Here is a 16,477-nt window from a genome sequence, read left to right on the forward strand (position 1 = left end):
GGGGGGGTCGTGGTCCAGAGGGGGCGGTGAGCTGCACAGAGAGACTCTTCAGCAGATACACAAGCAGTCAGTGGAGAGGCTTCTTCAAACAGATGGGATGGGTAGAGTGGAGACACAGGCCTGTCACAGGGCAAACACACACACCACACACACACACTCCCTCAGAACTCAACCCTGTGACTCCAGTGTAAAAATGATTTACGCTACAGTGTTGAATAGATAAAAACTGTTCATGATGAGATGACTGATTTGTTGAAATGCTTATTTTACCTGTTATCCTTTGGTACATTTTTATCTCGCTGTATTGCAGTCGCAGACAGCATTGGGAATATGATGCATTATTTTTGTAATTGCGTTACTTTTTGTCACTGTCGTTTTGTGTGTTATGTACAATTTTGTGCTGCTGACAAGTGTTTGTCCACTCACCTTATAGACAGCTATGTTGGTTAAGAGTGGTGAAATGTGCTTTTGTCATGTTTGTGACTTCATGTAACAGGAAAGGGAGAGATTTCTGATCTATTTTTCTGTAAATTTAATTAAATAAATACAAAGACAGTGCTTCTTACTTATTTGAAAACGTTATTCTGGCGTAAATGCACTTCTTAAAGAAAAAAGTAACATCGTTTTGCTTGTCACTTCCAAAAAGTAACAGGGACTCAATAGTACAGACTGGGAGTAAATTTATCGCAAAATGAATCTGTACTTTGGTACCTGTTCATGAATGGAATGCTTAATTTTAAGTCATATGTTTAATTGTAGTCATATATTTAGCCTGGAAACCGGAGCAATCTCTCGTTTACTTGTAACATGTTACTCCCACCGCCTAGTCATTTTAGCTAGCAGCATACACTGATTAGTAAACCTCTCCTGTCATGCCCAACAATGCTTTTTAGGTTGCTTACAAGGTTTTGAGACATCCCAGCTAAAAACACCAGCTCAGACCAGGATGAATTTACTCTAACTGATCCTTGCTTATTTTGGTGCTGGTTCAGCTAATGGAACAGCACAGACATGTTGTCCACCATCACAAATGCTGACCAACCAGCATGTTTAATACTGTGAAGTGTTGCCAGTGAAACTTGTTTAGAACATCAGTATCCCATGTTCGCGTCCAGTATCCAAAACACAGCATACGCTAGTCTTTTCAGCAAAGGTAACCATTTGTTTTATTAATTTAGTGTATTATAAACATCAAAGCAGTTTAGCTTACTCTTAGTTTTTGCTTTAGTTTTCTTATAGTTAATTTTCTATAGTTTACTTGTACAGTAAAGCACATTTCAAACGTAACCTCATTAAACTTGCCAATAGCACCATTCTGTCAACCTCAGATATCATTCAGATTCATTTATCACGTTTGTAACTGGCATCATCCAGTGCAGGGAAGAGTGCTAGTGCACTACACCATGTTTACAGCACTCGAAGTGTGTTTAGCTGCAGGCCGCAGCACAGAGGAGGAGGAGGAGGCCGGTGTGTGTGTGTGTGTGTGTGTGTGTGTGTGTAGTGAGAGAGGAGAAGTTGAGGACAGCTGTGGATTGACGGCTGACTCTCTGACCTCATCCCTGCATCTCTGTAAGTCAGCTCAGCGTAGTGCTCAGCGGGCCGTGGTATTTTTATTTAGTGTGTAGGCTGGCCCTAATCACTTGCATAACTCCTATTACCACAGGCAGAAAAGGTGAAAATCAAATATCTTTTTTTCTTTGTGAACAATCACTCGTATCTCCTGTTGAAAAAAAGAGAGCATTTGCTGCCTGTCTACCAGCGCTCGCTCTCCCCTTCTGCTTCTCTCTCTCTCTCTCTCTCTCTCCGTCATTGTTGTTCTGTTATTTGACTTTGTAATGTTCCCGAGCTTGAGTGAGAATCACTTGTTTTAGTGGATGGAAGGTCAGATGAAAGGTTTCTTCTCCTCTGTGAGCATCTCTCATTCAGTGTGAGATCACACACATTGCTGAAGGGATGCCGTGTTCAGACCTCAATTAACTTTCTAAAGACAACTTTACTTTGTTTAGTGCATTGATCACTACTTTGTCATTCAAATCAAGATCCAGTAATTTTGATAAAGGCCCGTATTAAACTGGTAGGCACATGTTGGTGTATTACAAACAGCGTTAGGGAGTGTCTACTGTAAATAAAATTAGCACTGCTTATCTTTTTATCACATGAACACTAGCATAGATTTTTAGAAAAATAATCCATATCTGTCCATATATCCATAAAATGCAAGTGTATGGACCCTAAATGTTGATGCTTCAAAATCCATGAAGAGCAAACATGACAGTAATACATATGACCCTAGCTGATTAAATAATGTCTTCTGAAGCAATAAGATTTAACGTATGAATTGTCGTATTTGTTTTGCATGTTTTTTGAAGCATCAACTTTGAGGGTCCCATCCATTTGTATTATATGGGCTCAAAGAGATGGATTATTTTTCTAAAAATCTTTGTTTGTGGTCCACATAAGAAAGGGCGTCACATGCATCTGGGACAGCATGAGGGTGAATAAGTGATGAGAGAATTTTCGGTTTTGGATTGAGTATTCCTTTAACTACATTTTTCAGTAGTATGACAGCTCAGCTGTTTTCAAAACTGTGTAGGTTTTCTGGTAACAAGCTGCTTCCTAACAAGTAGTGGTGTAATGTGACAAAATGCTACTTTGCTGTTTTTATGTCACATTGCATTATGCGCACAGCTCTACAGCCGAGCAAAACGAGGCAACGCTTTCCTAGAATGTTCTTATCTGTCATTATGAAGCTTGGTAAAGTCATTTTCTGTTTTGTGAATCGGTTCATTCAGGATCATAAAGAAGTGTTTCACATTATTAATTTTGTTTTTTCAACTTTTATATTTTTAAAGAAGTTTCTTATGCTCAATAAGGCTGCATATAATTAATCAAAAATGCAGTAAAAACTTGTCCAACTTCCTTATTGTCATTTAATACTTGCTGGACCTTCTGGAGGAATTCATGTAGGAAAAGTTTCACAGATGATTCAGAAACAGAAAGAGGAATCAAACAAAAACCGAAGGTAAAACTCTCTCGATCTCAATCCATCATGCTAGTTATAGTCATAATTTACTTCCCTTCAGGGAAACGCTGTCTGTGCCATGTGCACAGTATAATACAAAACAATTGCTTCTAGGGGTATATTTAAATAACCTGTTTTAAAAACATAACCAAGAGCCACAGTCATCAGCCATGATATTGTAGCCCCAGATCTTCAGATGAAAACCTGTTCTCCTCAGCTGAGAGACGCAGGTGCTTGCAGTGTCTCTGGCGTGTATATCCTGTTCTAACAGGAAGCCCTGGGCTCCACTTCCCTCTCAGCCAGCTCAACCCGCTCTGCCAAGGCTGTGACAGACATCAGCTGCCAGAGAGTCATTAGCAGTGAAAGCCATTCTTTCTCATTATCTAGATTTCAGGAAGAGGGAACGCCGAGGCTGGTGGGAGCGCCGCCTTGGCTGAAGACTGGATGAGGTGTGTGTGGATCCGTCATCCTCTGTAATGTCTCAGAAATGAGAAAGATTAGAAAGACAGCGAGAGGGAGAAAAGGAACGAACGCCAGGTTTAATTGGCATGCGACTGATTCGCCATGCGGCTACCACTGCCAGGGCAGTGTAAAGCTGGAATGGCAAACCAAGCGCCAGCCTGTGCGTAGATTGAAGTGAGGGGGTGAGAAAGAAAGAGAAGGAGAATGAAAAAGAAATAGTTTCTGCTCCTTTTTATTGAGTGGCCTAATGTATGGTGGGTGGAAGCCTCATTGATTGAGTTCTCAGCAGCTGTATTATATAAAGGCCATATGGGAGTGGAGGGTTTAGCAATTTAAAAATATAAAAAAATGATTTTTTACACGGCACCCCGCGGCACCCCGGTTGGGAAACACTGGCCTAATGTATGGTGGGTGGAAGCTTCATTGATTGAGTTCTCAGCAGCTGAATTATATAAAGGCCATATGGGAATGAAGAAATATCAGACCAATTCTAGACTTCTTTTTTTATTTTCTCACGGCCTGGTCGTGTTGGGGTTTTTTGAGGTTGGGGTTTAGAACTGGATGGAATAAAGGAAAGAATCAGTGCAGTGATGGTCATGATTGTTGCGTTAGGATATGTTTCTGTATGTGTGTGTGTGTGTGTGTGTGTGTGATCCACCCACTCGGTTGGTGTGTTGAGATGATGAATGTGCTGGGCTGCACCACTGCACACATCAAGCACAGGAAGCCCTCAAGAGCTTTGTGACACTAATAACGGAAACATTGAGGTGTCATGTTGCAGAAACACAGTAAACATTTGAAAACATTAAGCAACAATACTTGGAAGAAGTGCAATATATATCCCTATTCCTTTTGTTTATAGGATTTTATTAAATTATAATAAAAATATGAAATATTTTTTAATGTACAAATTACTATATATGGTCTTTTAATTAACAACAAAATATGTATTTTTAATTATGCATATGTAATATAAATGTGTACTGTACTACTTTGTATTTTTTTACACTTCATTTTTTTCCATAGAGATAGAGTACATATATCAATACCAGGTCAGTCAACAGGTTATCTGTCAATTGGTTGTTTTGTCTGATATTGGTTAATTAACTGCTCATACTAATTTCTCCTTTTTTACACATTACCTTTGCCATCATCTAATACTGTTAAATGCAAAACTGTCAAATATGATCTTTAGCAATTCTCAAAATTAAAATAATTTTTATGCTGCATATTATAATATTGTAATGCCAGAATTCACTTGTAGCGTCTAAATGGATGTTTTGTTGTTGTTGTGTTTTTAGTTTTTGTGTTTTATTTTTTACTTATTTAGACAAAATAGTAGAGATTTGTAATATTACTCACTTGTCATTTATTGCTATAAAAATAATTATGGTCTTATCAGTATCTGACAGAATTTTAATATCAGTGCATGCCTAATATTATATAAAAATCTTGAATTCAAGAATTCAATAATGTCATGTTAGAAATTCAGATTTTACATACAGACAATGCAAATATTTTGCTGGACATTTAAGAGAGCAATAAAGACGGCAAAATACAATAAAAAAATAAGGTGTCTAAAAATTTGTCACTGACACTTATTAGAGGGCCAACCTGTCATCTTGCTTAAGGGCACAATGCCCTGAAATATAGCTTATAGGTTAAAACCCTTTAACCAGCCTAGAACTTTAAGCAGTATAGTTACACCACCTCAAAATCTTAAATGTGACACCTCTTAGGGATTTGAAACTGACAAACGTACAGACATCACGAAATTTCAAGCTCCTCCATGCCAGCCATTCTCTCATTTAGCGGTTTGTTGTCAGCAATGGCTCCACTCCAGTCCACTGGCAGACACTTCATCAGTGGAGAGTGTGTGCAGTATTACTGAGAGTGTAAATGAACAGCCTAAGTAATGGCTGTGTAAGATGCATCTGTTGTTGATTGTGTGGTGGACAGCGGGAGTGTGTGTGTGGGTGTGCTGCTGTGATGTTCAGATGTGTTAATCTCGCTGAAGCCTCACTCTTAACAGTCCCATCAGCACTGAGCGCAGGATCAGCCCAGCTAATCCAGTTAATGTCACAGCTAACATCCGTCCTCTGTCTTTCAGTGTGTGTGTTTTTGACATTGCCACAAGTTTGTGAAATCTGAAAGTTTCGTAAAAACTTTATGTACGTTTTTGAAAGGAAAAATTCTATTCATTGTCATAGTCTTTAATTCTTGATTTCTTTATAGAATAAAAGGCAGTATAAAATAGTATTCATTCATTCATTTATGAGGAATGAATATACCAGTTAAATATGACCAGGAGATAAATTCTTAATGAGTTCATTTTGACCACTAAAAACATAAATGTTTTTATTGTTTAAATAAAATAAATAAAAAAAAAGAATTAAAATAATAAAAAAAAAAAAAAACTTTATTCACTTCTGAAACCCAGTGAAATGTTTGCTATTCAAATGGCATTTAAATGTCTAAAATGTTGTAATTTCAGGTTTTAGTTACTCTACCACTTGTAATTAACTTAAGAAAAAAATGAATGTGAATGTGGAAGTCTTCATTTATCTAGATAAACATGCAAGTATCCTTTGCATCAGGACCAGTGTAGTGACTTTTATAATCATATGAGGAAGCACTTGTACTTTAGAATGAAAGACAAGCTTGTTTCAATTTTAACAGCAGGATGTTGTCCATTTGTGTTTAATGATCTGCGGTAAGAGAGCTAAGCTAGCTGTTATTGTCAATGTTGTATTCCTGCTCACTGTTGTGTTAGATTGTGTGACTTGTATGTTTTAGCTTAGAAATTCATATTGTGCGTGTGACCTGTGTGTATGTACAGAGGATTGTCTGAGGTCATGTGCGCAGTGTGTGAACATTTGATAATGAGTGAGAATTCACAGCATGTCTTATATACCCTAAATTGATCATTTATATCTCCTCAGTAAAGGGATATAATTTTCCAGACTGTTAAACCCAGTTGTTTAGTCATGGTTGGAAAAGCTGCATACAAATATTAGGTTAGCAAATTAACATAATTAGGATCAGAATAATGTTTTGTTACTTATTGCCCTAAGCTTTTTCTAAGTTTTTTTTTTTTTAATTAAGTTTCAGTTTCTTTAGTCATACTTTTATGAACAGTTTTAAATGTGAAATTTCATGAAGATGCAGTTAAAATGAATACACCAATAATTGTTTTAAATGTATTTAATTTAAATATAACCCAAATAAAATGTATAGCTAAACATGAAATAAAATTAAAAATAAAAATATATATGAACTGGTCTGGTCTTAAATGCACCTTTTTTCACCATCTGTTATTTTGGGAGAAGACAGTGGATTGAGTCTGTGCAAAATAAGGTTTGCCAAGGATGAATGCATTGTGCATTAAGTTACTTAAAGAGAGAGTTCACCCAAAAAAATATTGTCATAAATTTTGTCATTTACTCACCCTCAAGTTGTTTCAAAGCTGTATGACTTTCTTTTGTGAACCATAAAAGAAGATATTTTGACAAATGTCTCAGTGTTTTTAAGCATACAATGAAAGTTAAAGGTCACCAAAACTGTTTGGTAACCAACATATTTCAAAATATCTTCTTTTATGATTTTCTTTTGTGGAACATAAAAGTTTGCAACGAGATGAGGGTGATTTTTGGGTCAACTGTCCCTTTAACCAGCATTAGATTTATTGAGCATTACATGATCTTCAAAAGCCCTCAGATGGAGATGGATTGTGGATTAAATGTCCGAGAATTTAAATGTCAAATTTTTTGAGACTTGGTGTGAATCAAAAACAATGATCATTTTATGATATCATGGTATGTTTTTGAATGCTTTGCTCAACATTGTAGACTGAGAAAAGGCCACATAACTGAAACCGTGCGTCCCAGTTTATTTACATTCAGAAATGCACAATAAATGTTGGTTTTCATCATTTTAGGAGTACACTTACTAGCAGCATATAGATGACTTGAAATATAATAAATAGACTTGGATGAAAAGCCACATAAGGTATTTAACAGTACCAACATGTTTCATATTTTCATCCACCTCTAAATAGTAAGGATTATTTTTCCTCCTTTGTGCAGAATTCATTCTTCGCCCGGCGTTCTGATTGGCTGTTTCGGCAGAGCAAGGCTTCCCATGTAAACTCAGCTGAACTCTATTTAATTCACCTCCTTTAGGGTTGTGTGTGTGTTTGGGGTGGGGGTCTGGCAAGCTTGTTTCCTTCAGCTCGATTCAAGTTAGCAGCTCTAACACCTTGTTGTGTTCATGAAGCCTTAGTGATGTTGCACCATGAGGAATATCTTTTGCATGCTGTTCCATTTCTAGTAAACAAGCACACAAACTCCCTTCCCTTCCTCCTAATCTGCATCTTCCTGACAGCTGGGCCGAATTCAATATCAAGATGAACGTTCCCAGTCATCTCCGGGATCACTCGCACATCTCCCGTGCCCGTGAATTCAAATCGTGAAAGGTTCTTTCGCGGCTTCTCTGGCCAGACTCTGCTTGCTATAACTGGAGGCTCTTTTTAAAGGTTCGCAGTTGTCCAGAAGGCAGATATGCTTGGATGTCGAGTGCGTGTGTTTGTGTGGGCTTGCTCGTGTATGTGTGCGTGTTTGAGCTGTAAGTGTGCGAGTACGTGGGTGTGCACCGTTGCCGTTTATCTCTGAGCGACTGACTGATTAGCAGGAGAGGACTAATGCTCGTGCTTTTCCGAGCTAATTGAATTAGTCTCAGAATGGCTCTGAGCAGCATCTGCCGGGACGAAGTTTGGTGTCTTAACGGGGTGTTTGGCATGGTTGCTGAGCCGCTAACATGGCATGGATATTTAATGGGCTGTTTAATTATGAAGGGCCAGATCAGTCTCGCTGTGAAGGGACGTGGGTTGCTACATGAGCCTTTCTCTCGTTCTGACCATTTAAGAGTGCTGGAGAGAGAACGAGTCAGGGAAACTCCTATACTGGGCCTGATCAGGCTGGCCATTATGTAAGCGTACGCTCAGTAGGCCCTGTGAGAGGCTGTTTAACTGAGCCGCTTGGAGATGGCAGTCTGCGCTTCACCTCTGTGTTGATCTTTGCACTGTCACCAAGAGCAGAAGAGGAACTTCCTGATGCTTAGACCTCTTAGTAGATGATGAGAGATATATTTATATAAATATTTAAATATTAGGAACTGTTGTTATTTATAAACAGTTTTTTTTTTTAATTTGTATGAATGAGAGTTGATCTCAAACTGTGGCACGTGGATTATCGCCCACTGCTGTGGAAATTTACAAAACTGTAGAATATAAGTGTTTTATTTCAGTTGGTATTATGTTTTTGTTTTATTTTTAGTTTCCAATCTAGAAACCGTTTTAATTCTGTCATCATCTACTTAATATGTCAAAACCCATATGAAATTTTGAAGATTGTGCCTGTCACTCTCTTCCATGCTGCAGTTCTTATAAATGGGTACATAAAGGTTTCAGAAAATTTCACGTCTTGTGTCTCACATGTTCTGTATTAAAGGTGCATTCAGTATTTTTAGCTAGGGTTAGCATTGCTGTACATTATGGACCGATACCACAATGATGTTAGATGCTGCGTGTGCTGCCCAGTCCCACCAGGAATTCGCTGGACTTTTTTTGTGGCCGAAAATAACTGAATTTTCTGTGGCTTTTCTCAAAAATTGTGGTGATATTTGCAGCACTTTTTTATGTTGCAGTGAAAACTCACCAATAATCATGATGTACTTATATTATTATTTTTAGTGATGGTAAGAGCACAATTACCTGTAAATACTTTTGCAATAATTTTACAAACACTTTTTAATTTTCTAAAAAGTATTTGGAATACTTTTGAAATAACTACTGAAACTGTGGTTCTGTTTCCCCATGCACAAGGCAATAGTGGCATCAGCATAGAATGTTCCTAATTCTCTCTGAACTTTTCTTTCCTTTTGAAACACTTTTATAGTGTCTTTGTGCTTTATATGGTTAGTCCATCCCTGATCACTTTACAGTGGAATACTTTTAATATAGCTTGTGTGTATAATGCATATCCTGCATTTGCACTGCAGGATGTAAAAAGATAAGTGGTGTTGACCATTCTCAAGTGCTGATCATAGCCAGCACATCACAATTTTATTCTGAGAACTAAAAAGAGAGGCAAAAAGGAGGTGTTTGCCAAAAGGCGAGATGAAAATCTATCATGTGTTTTTGTCTGCTTTTGGCTCAGATACACAGGATTCAGCACTGTTTTGAAGTGATTCCATGCACTTCTAAAGAGAAGTTTAAAGATCAAATTCAGAAATGTATTTATTTACTATTAAAGTGTTTGGACGGAAGCTCTATTCTATGATAAATGGCAAACGTTTATAGCATCAATTCCCTAAAATCTTTGCCCTCCAACTGATCACCCCCCCCCCTTTTTTGGGAGACAATTTGGTAATATTCTCAGCTGTACAAGTACTGCTATTGTCATATTTACCACATTCATTTATTTTTCTTAATTTTTTTCCTTAGTACTATCATTGTACTATCAAGGAAAAATGTGATCTGAAAAGATGTGATTCTGCTTGTTTCATATCTTCTTTCTCTGTTTATTCAATAAAACATTTTTAACGAGAAAAAGTGGTTTTAATGGACTGTAAAACTGCATGTTAACACTTTATTGTTTTTATAGTGATCTGGTCCTTCCACAGATCTGCAAAAGAGCCAGCCAAGGGTCTGATGAAGGTTGTGTAGCACCATCATTTTTTAAAACTGTAAGAATATTGTGATTAACCGAAATATGGTGTTATGTTGCCCAGTTCTCAATCCAAAAAGATGTACATGCTCAAAAGTGTTGGAAGGAACATTGTTGTTACTAGGTGCTGCCTGAATGTTTAGCTCAGGTTGTATTATTGTTAACAGGTTGTAATAATTATTATTATTATCATTTTTTTATTAACTCATTTAGGATCACAAAGATGAAAAGAGCAAAGTTTACTGAATCATATGTTTCAGTTTTCTTCCAAATCAGTTTTTGTTTCTTTATCTCTCTCTTTTCTCACTGGAGTATTCATTTGGAGTGTGTGGGTGACAGTGGCTGTTCAGCCTGTCTGAAGTTGTGTTTTGGCCGGAGCTGCTAGACTAAAAGTGCAGATTCTGAAAGATTGAACGTGAGAGACATGATGTCATTTCCCACAAGAAAATGCCTATAACATGTGATGCGATCAGAAATATTCACACAGTAGATCAAATACACACTGTGACCTTCAGTGAATAGGAGCGTTAACCTGCAGCAGGAAGAACGATGCCCCTACGATGACCTGGTTATGTCACACTGCAGAGGTGCCAGGGGCATTAGTAATGTGAACAGAGGGGCCACTGTATTTACAGTCCAGCACAGCACATCATTTGCATAGTAGTTTCAGCTCCTATAGTTCTGATGCGGATTGGCATGCTGCTTACAGTTTAGTGTATACAGTACTGTCTACTGCTACTGATATTCAGTGAAACACACCGGGCACAAACATAGGCAGTGATAAGCATTCACACAGCATTTAAATGGCCATAACACACACACATCTCTTTTGTTTCAACTGTGAAGCTCTCACAAATTGGGAATCAATTCAAAAGCCAAGAATTATGTAATAAACAAGCACTCATTGTGCGCAAGGACCACTTTTTGTTAAGTGGTTGTAGTTAGGCCTCGTGCAGTGTTATATTGTGATGCAATGTATGTGAGGGGTGTTTGGGGGGGTTCAGGTTAGGTCAAGGGGCCTGACATGAAATCAAACAGGATCTTTGTCACAGCAGATGAATGCCTGTCAGTGCCATGAGCTCTGATTCTCACCGTTTATCTAATCTGTCTGTCTCTCTCCTTCCTTCTTTCAGTCTGCTGCTTTGTGGTGCACAAGCGTTGCCATGAATTCGTCACCTTCTCCTGCCCAGGAGCAGATAAGGGTCCTGCATCAGATGTGAGTACAAAAATCTCTTCTATTTCCTTCCTTCCTCCACTTTTCTGCTTTCTGTCTCCCCTTCTCTTTGTAAGTGTGTTAGATAGCTGCGGTGACGATAACCCTCTGCTTCAGATTTCGTCCTGGAGTCTTCTTCTCTGCTCATTTTGTCTCTGGCCCCTGAGTTATACAACCATTTAAATAAAAAAATTACCGGTCTATAGTGACAGCTACAGGAAGCGCGTCCACACGGGGGCCCAGAGCTCTTTTTTGTTATTGTGGATGCGAGGGAACTTAGAATGCCAGCTCAATCACATCATTACAATTACTACACACAGGAACAGGAGGGAGAATGAATGGAGCTGTGCAGTTACGGGAAATGGCTTTGCTCTTTGAATCGGTGTAATTATGAAAAATACATTTCTGCTTCACTCTCAGCCACTTCTTGATTCTCTGTCTGTCTAAACTAGCGTTTTTCACCAGGGGTTACATAAAAAGAAAAACTGAATTGTGAACAAAACTCTCATGGCAAAACCATAGCAAGCAATCATTTTACTGCATAATCCAGAAATCAATTTGTCACCATAGGAATAAAAAACAAACAAACAAAACAACAACAACACAGTAGGGGTGGGACAAAATATCTATAAGGCAATATATCATTGTCCTTCTCCGTGCGATATGAGAATCGATGTGCTGGTGCCAAATATCGATATTTTAATTAATAAAATAAGGCACTGTAAATAGATTTCCCTGCTCCCAGCGTCGCTACTTCATGGCTCCTCGAAATGGTGCTCAACACATGAATGAGGGAGAAGCGAACATAAGTTAACTAACCTAAGAAAAAGAGGTTTTTAACGGAATGGCGGACAACAGTGTGAGTGAAATAATAGTTCTGGCATGCTCTTTTTTTGAGTGCGTGCACACTAAAAAGCCTGTCAAACAACGTCTGATTACTGCACTAAGTTATCTTTCATGTCTGAGTATGCTAATACTGTCAAAACACACAAGGTTTACATATAAACACAGTTGGTTATGTCTAAAGTGAATGTAAACAGTTGAGAGAAAAACGGATGCTTGCCTGTATATTAGGCTGCGTTTACACTTGGCATTAACATGCGACCTGTATCCGGATGTTGTCCACATATACTTTGAAAAGACAAGTGTAAACGCGCTTCTGATCGGAATGTTATCCGATCAGCGTGTCCTGGTCCAGAGGTAGTAGAGGACGCATTGTGATCGGATCTCAGTGTAATGTAAATGCAATCCAGCCATCGTGTCTGCATTCGCAGGTCGACATCACACAAAACGCCGCCCCCTCTCTCGCGAACTGTTAGAAAAAAAGCCAGAGAAGACCCGTGTGGAGCGCTAGTGAGACTCCTACACTTATCTTTGATTTGTAAAATGTCCCACGACTGAAAATGCTTTTCAAAAGAAAACCCACCACTTCAGGTTGACTTTGCACCGGGCCATTCTCTGCAGACTTATTTAAATATTGCGCGGGAAAGACAGATCCGATCGGCTATCCAGATAGAAAAGTCAGTTGATGTTGCCAAGCGTAAACGAGCCCTGTTCTGATTGACTGATGATCCGATCTGCTTGATCGAATCATGGTGATCGCATGTTAATGCCAAGTGTAAACGCAGCCTTAGATGCATGCAGCTCTTAAAGCGACAGCAGACTAATTGTACTAAACATGCTGCCGCTTGTCAAGGGATAGTTCACCCAAAAATTGTATTTTAACAGGAAAAAAATGTTATGGAAGTCACTGGGGACAAGCAACTGTTTGGTTACCCACACTCTTCACAATAACTTTTATGTTCAACAGAAGAAAGAAACTCATTCAGGTTTACAACAACTTGAGGGTGAATAAATTATGACAGAATTTTCATTTTTGCAGAATTTTCAGCAGGTTGGACTTGAATAAAGAGAGAAAACCTGCATACAAGATGTATCATTATAGGATTGTCTAGCAATATATCAATTATCGCAGAATTGCTGTATCGTGATATTATCGTTATCATGAGCCATGTATCATATTGTATTGTGAGGTACCCTGTGATTCCCACTCATAAAACAACAGTAAAAGCCGTGAATCAGACCAATCTGTTCCAAGATGAATCATTATTAATGAATTATTATTAATGAAGAATTATTAATTTCTTAAAAGTTAGTGTATCGGTTTTATAAAATCCTCTTAGTTTCCCTCTCATATTTCCTTTGGACACCATAGAACACACTTGCAGCCCCCTGGTGGTCCTTGGACCCCAGTTTGAGAACCCCTGCTTATATTTGTCAGTAAATAAATAGATAGAAAGTTAATAGTGTTATGTATTTGCTGCTTTCCTGCATTCGCAGGTCGACATCACACAAAACGCCGCCCCCTCTCTCGCGAACTGTTAGAAAAAAAGCCAGAGAAGACCCGTGTGGAGCGCTAGTGAGACTCCTACACTTATCTTTGATTTGTAAAATGTCCCACGACTGAAAATGCTTTTCAAAAGAAAACCCACCACTTCAGGTTGACTTTGCACCGGGCCATTCTCTGCAGACTTATTTAAATATTGCGCGGGAAAGACAGATCCGATCGGCTATCCAGATAGAAAAGTCAGTTGATGTTGCCAAGCGTAAACGAGCCCTGTTCTGATTGACTGATGATCCGATCTGCTTGATCGAATCATGGTGATCGCATGTTAATGCCAAGTGTAAACGCAGCCTTAGATGCATGCAGCTCTTAAAGCGACAGCAGACTAATTGTACTAAACATGCTGCCGCTTGTCAAGGGATAGTTCACCCAAAAATTGTATTTTAACAGGAAAAAAATGTTATGGAAGTCACTGGGGACAAGCAACTGTTTGGTTACCCACACTCTTCACAATAACTTTTATGTTCAACAGAAGAAAGAAACTCATTCAGGTTTACAACAACTTGAGGGTGAATAAATTATGACAGAATTTTCATTTTTGCAGAATTTTCAGCAGGTTGGACTTGAATAAAGAGAGAAAACCTGCATACAAGATGTATCATTATAGGATTGTCTAGCAATATATCAATTATCGCAGAATTGCTGTATCGTGATATTATCGTTATCATGAGCCATGTATCATATTGTATTGTGAGGTACCCTGTGATTCCCACTCATAAAACAACAGTAAAAGCCGTGAATCAGACCAATCTGTTCCAAGATGAATCATTATTAATGAATTATTATTAATGAAGAATTATTAATTTCTTAAAAGTTAGTGTATCGGTTTTATAAAATCCTCTTAGTTTCCCTCTCATATTTCCTTTGGACACCATAGAACACACTTGCAGCCCCCTGGTGGTCCTTGGACCCCAGTTTGAGAACCCCTGCTTATATTTGTCAGTAAATAAATAGATAGAAAGTTAATAGTGTTATGTATTTGCTGCTTTCAACATATGACTGTTACACCCACTACTTATGCTACCTCCATCTTTGATAAACAAACGAGTAAAACCATATAAACTCCTGTAAAACCATATATGGGAACTGTTTTTTGTGTATTCAGAAGGGCTTCAGCCTTCATTTATGAACTAGAATGTTCTGCTTTGAGATAAGATGCTGTATTCTTTCACATTCTCAGAAGTGCCTTGCAGACTTGATAGTCCCATGATGTGCGTCTGACAGCCCTCTCAGCGGCCTTCCCTCAGTCAGACGTACCTTCAGCTCTCAGAGGAGCGCCCTACAAGTCCCGGGTCGGCTCCCCTGCCTAGAATACCGTAATATTTACACAGTGCGCCCAGCGGGGCCAGGCGATATGACACGGCTGGCAGACACTCCACAAAGGGATTCAGAGTGATCTAACATGGAGAATGTTGATGGGATGTCGTTAGCACATTTCCACGCCTCAATCCACATTAGTGATCTGGCGCTGTCCCACCACTTCTCGAAGAAGTCTCGCCATTCATCTCATTCATGCAGAAGAAATGCGCCCTTTCATCTTCTTCCAGAGCCACGGTGATGAGGTTCACGCTTAATTATATTTTCACGTTTGTTCTCCACCGGTCTAGAAGTGCCGCCAAAACCACGTGCGCTCTAGACGTCGGCGTGTCAGTAATCTAGGCGCGATTTCTTTTTGATGAAGCCTTGGCCTTGTGACATTGTCATTAGTTTCATTTGTTTTTTCCTGTGTAAATCTGCTAGCTAGTCTCAGAAGAGCCACTAAAGGGGATTGTAGGTATAAATATAGTCAATGTCAAAGACAGCCAAGCAAGGCGGACTCAAAGATGTTTTCGAAGGGGCTCGTTTTAGGCTTCAATTATAGAACTGGGCTAATTAGACGTTCACCAAGGGATTTCTGTACCGGTAGTCTCATTAAACTCTCATTCACATCATAAGAACTCTGTATCGCATTGAAACTCAGTTGTGCAACAAAAACCAGACCAAACCAGACTTTAGGTGGGTTCATAGACGTGTGAGCTTATGTTTGTTTTTGCTTGCAAGTCTTATTCCATAGTCTGTGTTTTGTATTGAAGGAAGTTTGTCAAATGTGACAAGGACTGTTGGCTTTGATCAGTAAGGATTTTAGAACCTTCGATCAAGGGTGTTTAACGCCCACTGATTTCTTGGGAAACCTAAAATATCTACCTTTTTTTAATCTCAGCCCTCACTCACATGTTGGATCAGTTCACTTTCTTAATAAATAATTAAAATCGATGATATATCAGCATTGCTGTGGTCAGTTTCTGTTGCGCATAAGGCATTGTCAAATAGTGAGAAAGAGTTTCCCAGTTGATCTTCTCAGCCCTGGTGATCGTCACCTCTTAAAAATGCTACAGACAGAGACACACAGCTCCACTGGAATAATTGGTAACAGTAGTTCCCTTTCAGTCAGTCACGTTCGACGTTACGTCAGTCGTGACTGACGAATTGGGATCTCGCCCGAGAGCCCAATCACCTTTGAGTGTTAACTAAACAAGCCAATGACAGTTGGCGTGCGTGCTTCGCCATGCGCACCCCGCCCCGCAGCGTGGGTATAAAAGGGGAGCGCGTGCAAACGCACATCAGCTTTTCGCTTCGGAGCCGAGCCTTCTAGTAAGCAAATCTCCGCGAGT

At 39.0% G+C, this 16,477-nt stretch overlaps 1 protein-coding gene across 1 annotated transcript in view; it reads left to right on the forward strand.

Moving 5' to 3' along the window:
- LOC107688094 (protein kinase C beta type-like) overlaps positions 1-16,477 on the forward strand; it is a 139,600-nt gene that overhangs the window by 29,025 nt on the left and 94,098 nt on the right. Inside the window, exon 3 of the mRNA XM_016485661.1 lies at positions 11,343-11,425. Coding sequence (XP_016341147.1) covers positions 11,343-11,425 — 83 coding nt within the window. The remainder of the gene's footprint in view (positions 1-11,342; positions 11,426-16,477) is intronic.

Source organism: Sinocyclocheilus anshuiensis, unplaced genomic scaffold (genome assembly GCF_001515605.1).
Source record: "Sinocyclocheilus anshuiensis isolate Anshui unplaced genomic scaffold, SAMN03320099.WGS_v1.1 scaffold249, whole genome shotgun sequence".
Classification (NCBI taxonomy): Eukaryota; Metazoa; Chordata; class Actinopteri; order Cypriniformes; family Cyprinidae; genus Sinocyclocheilus; species Sinocyclocheilus anshuiensis.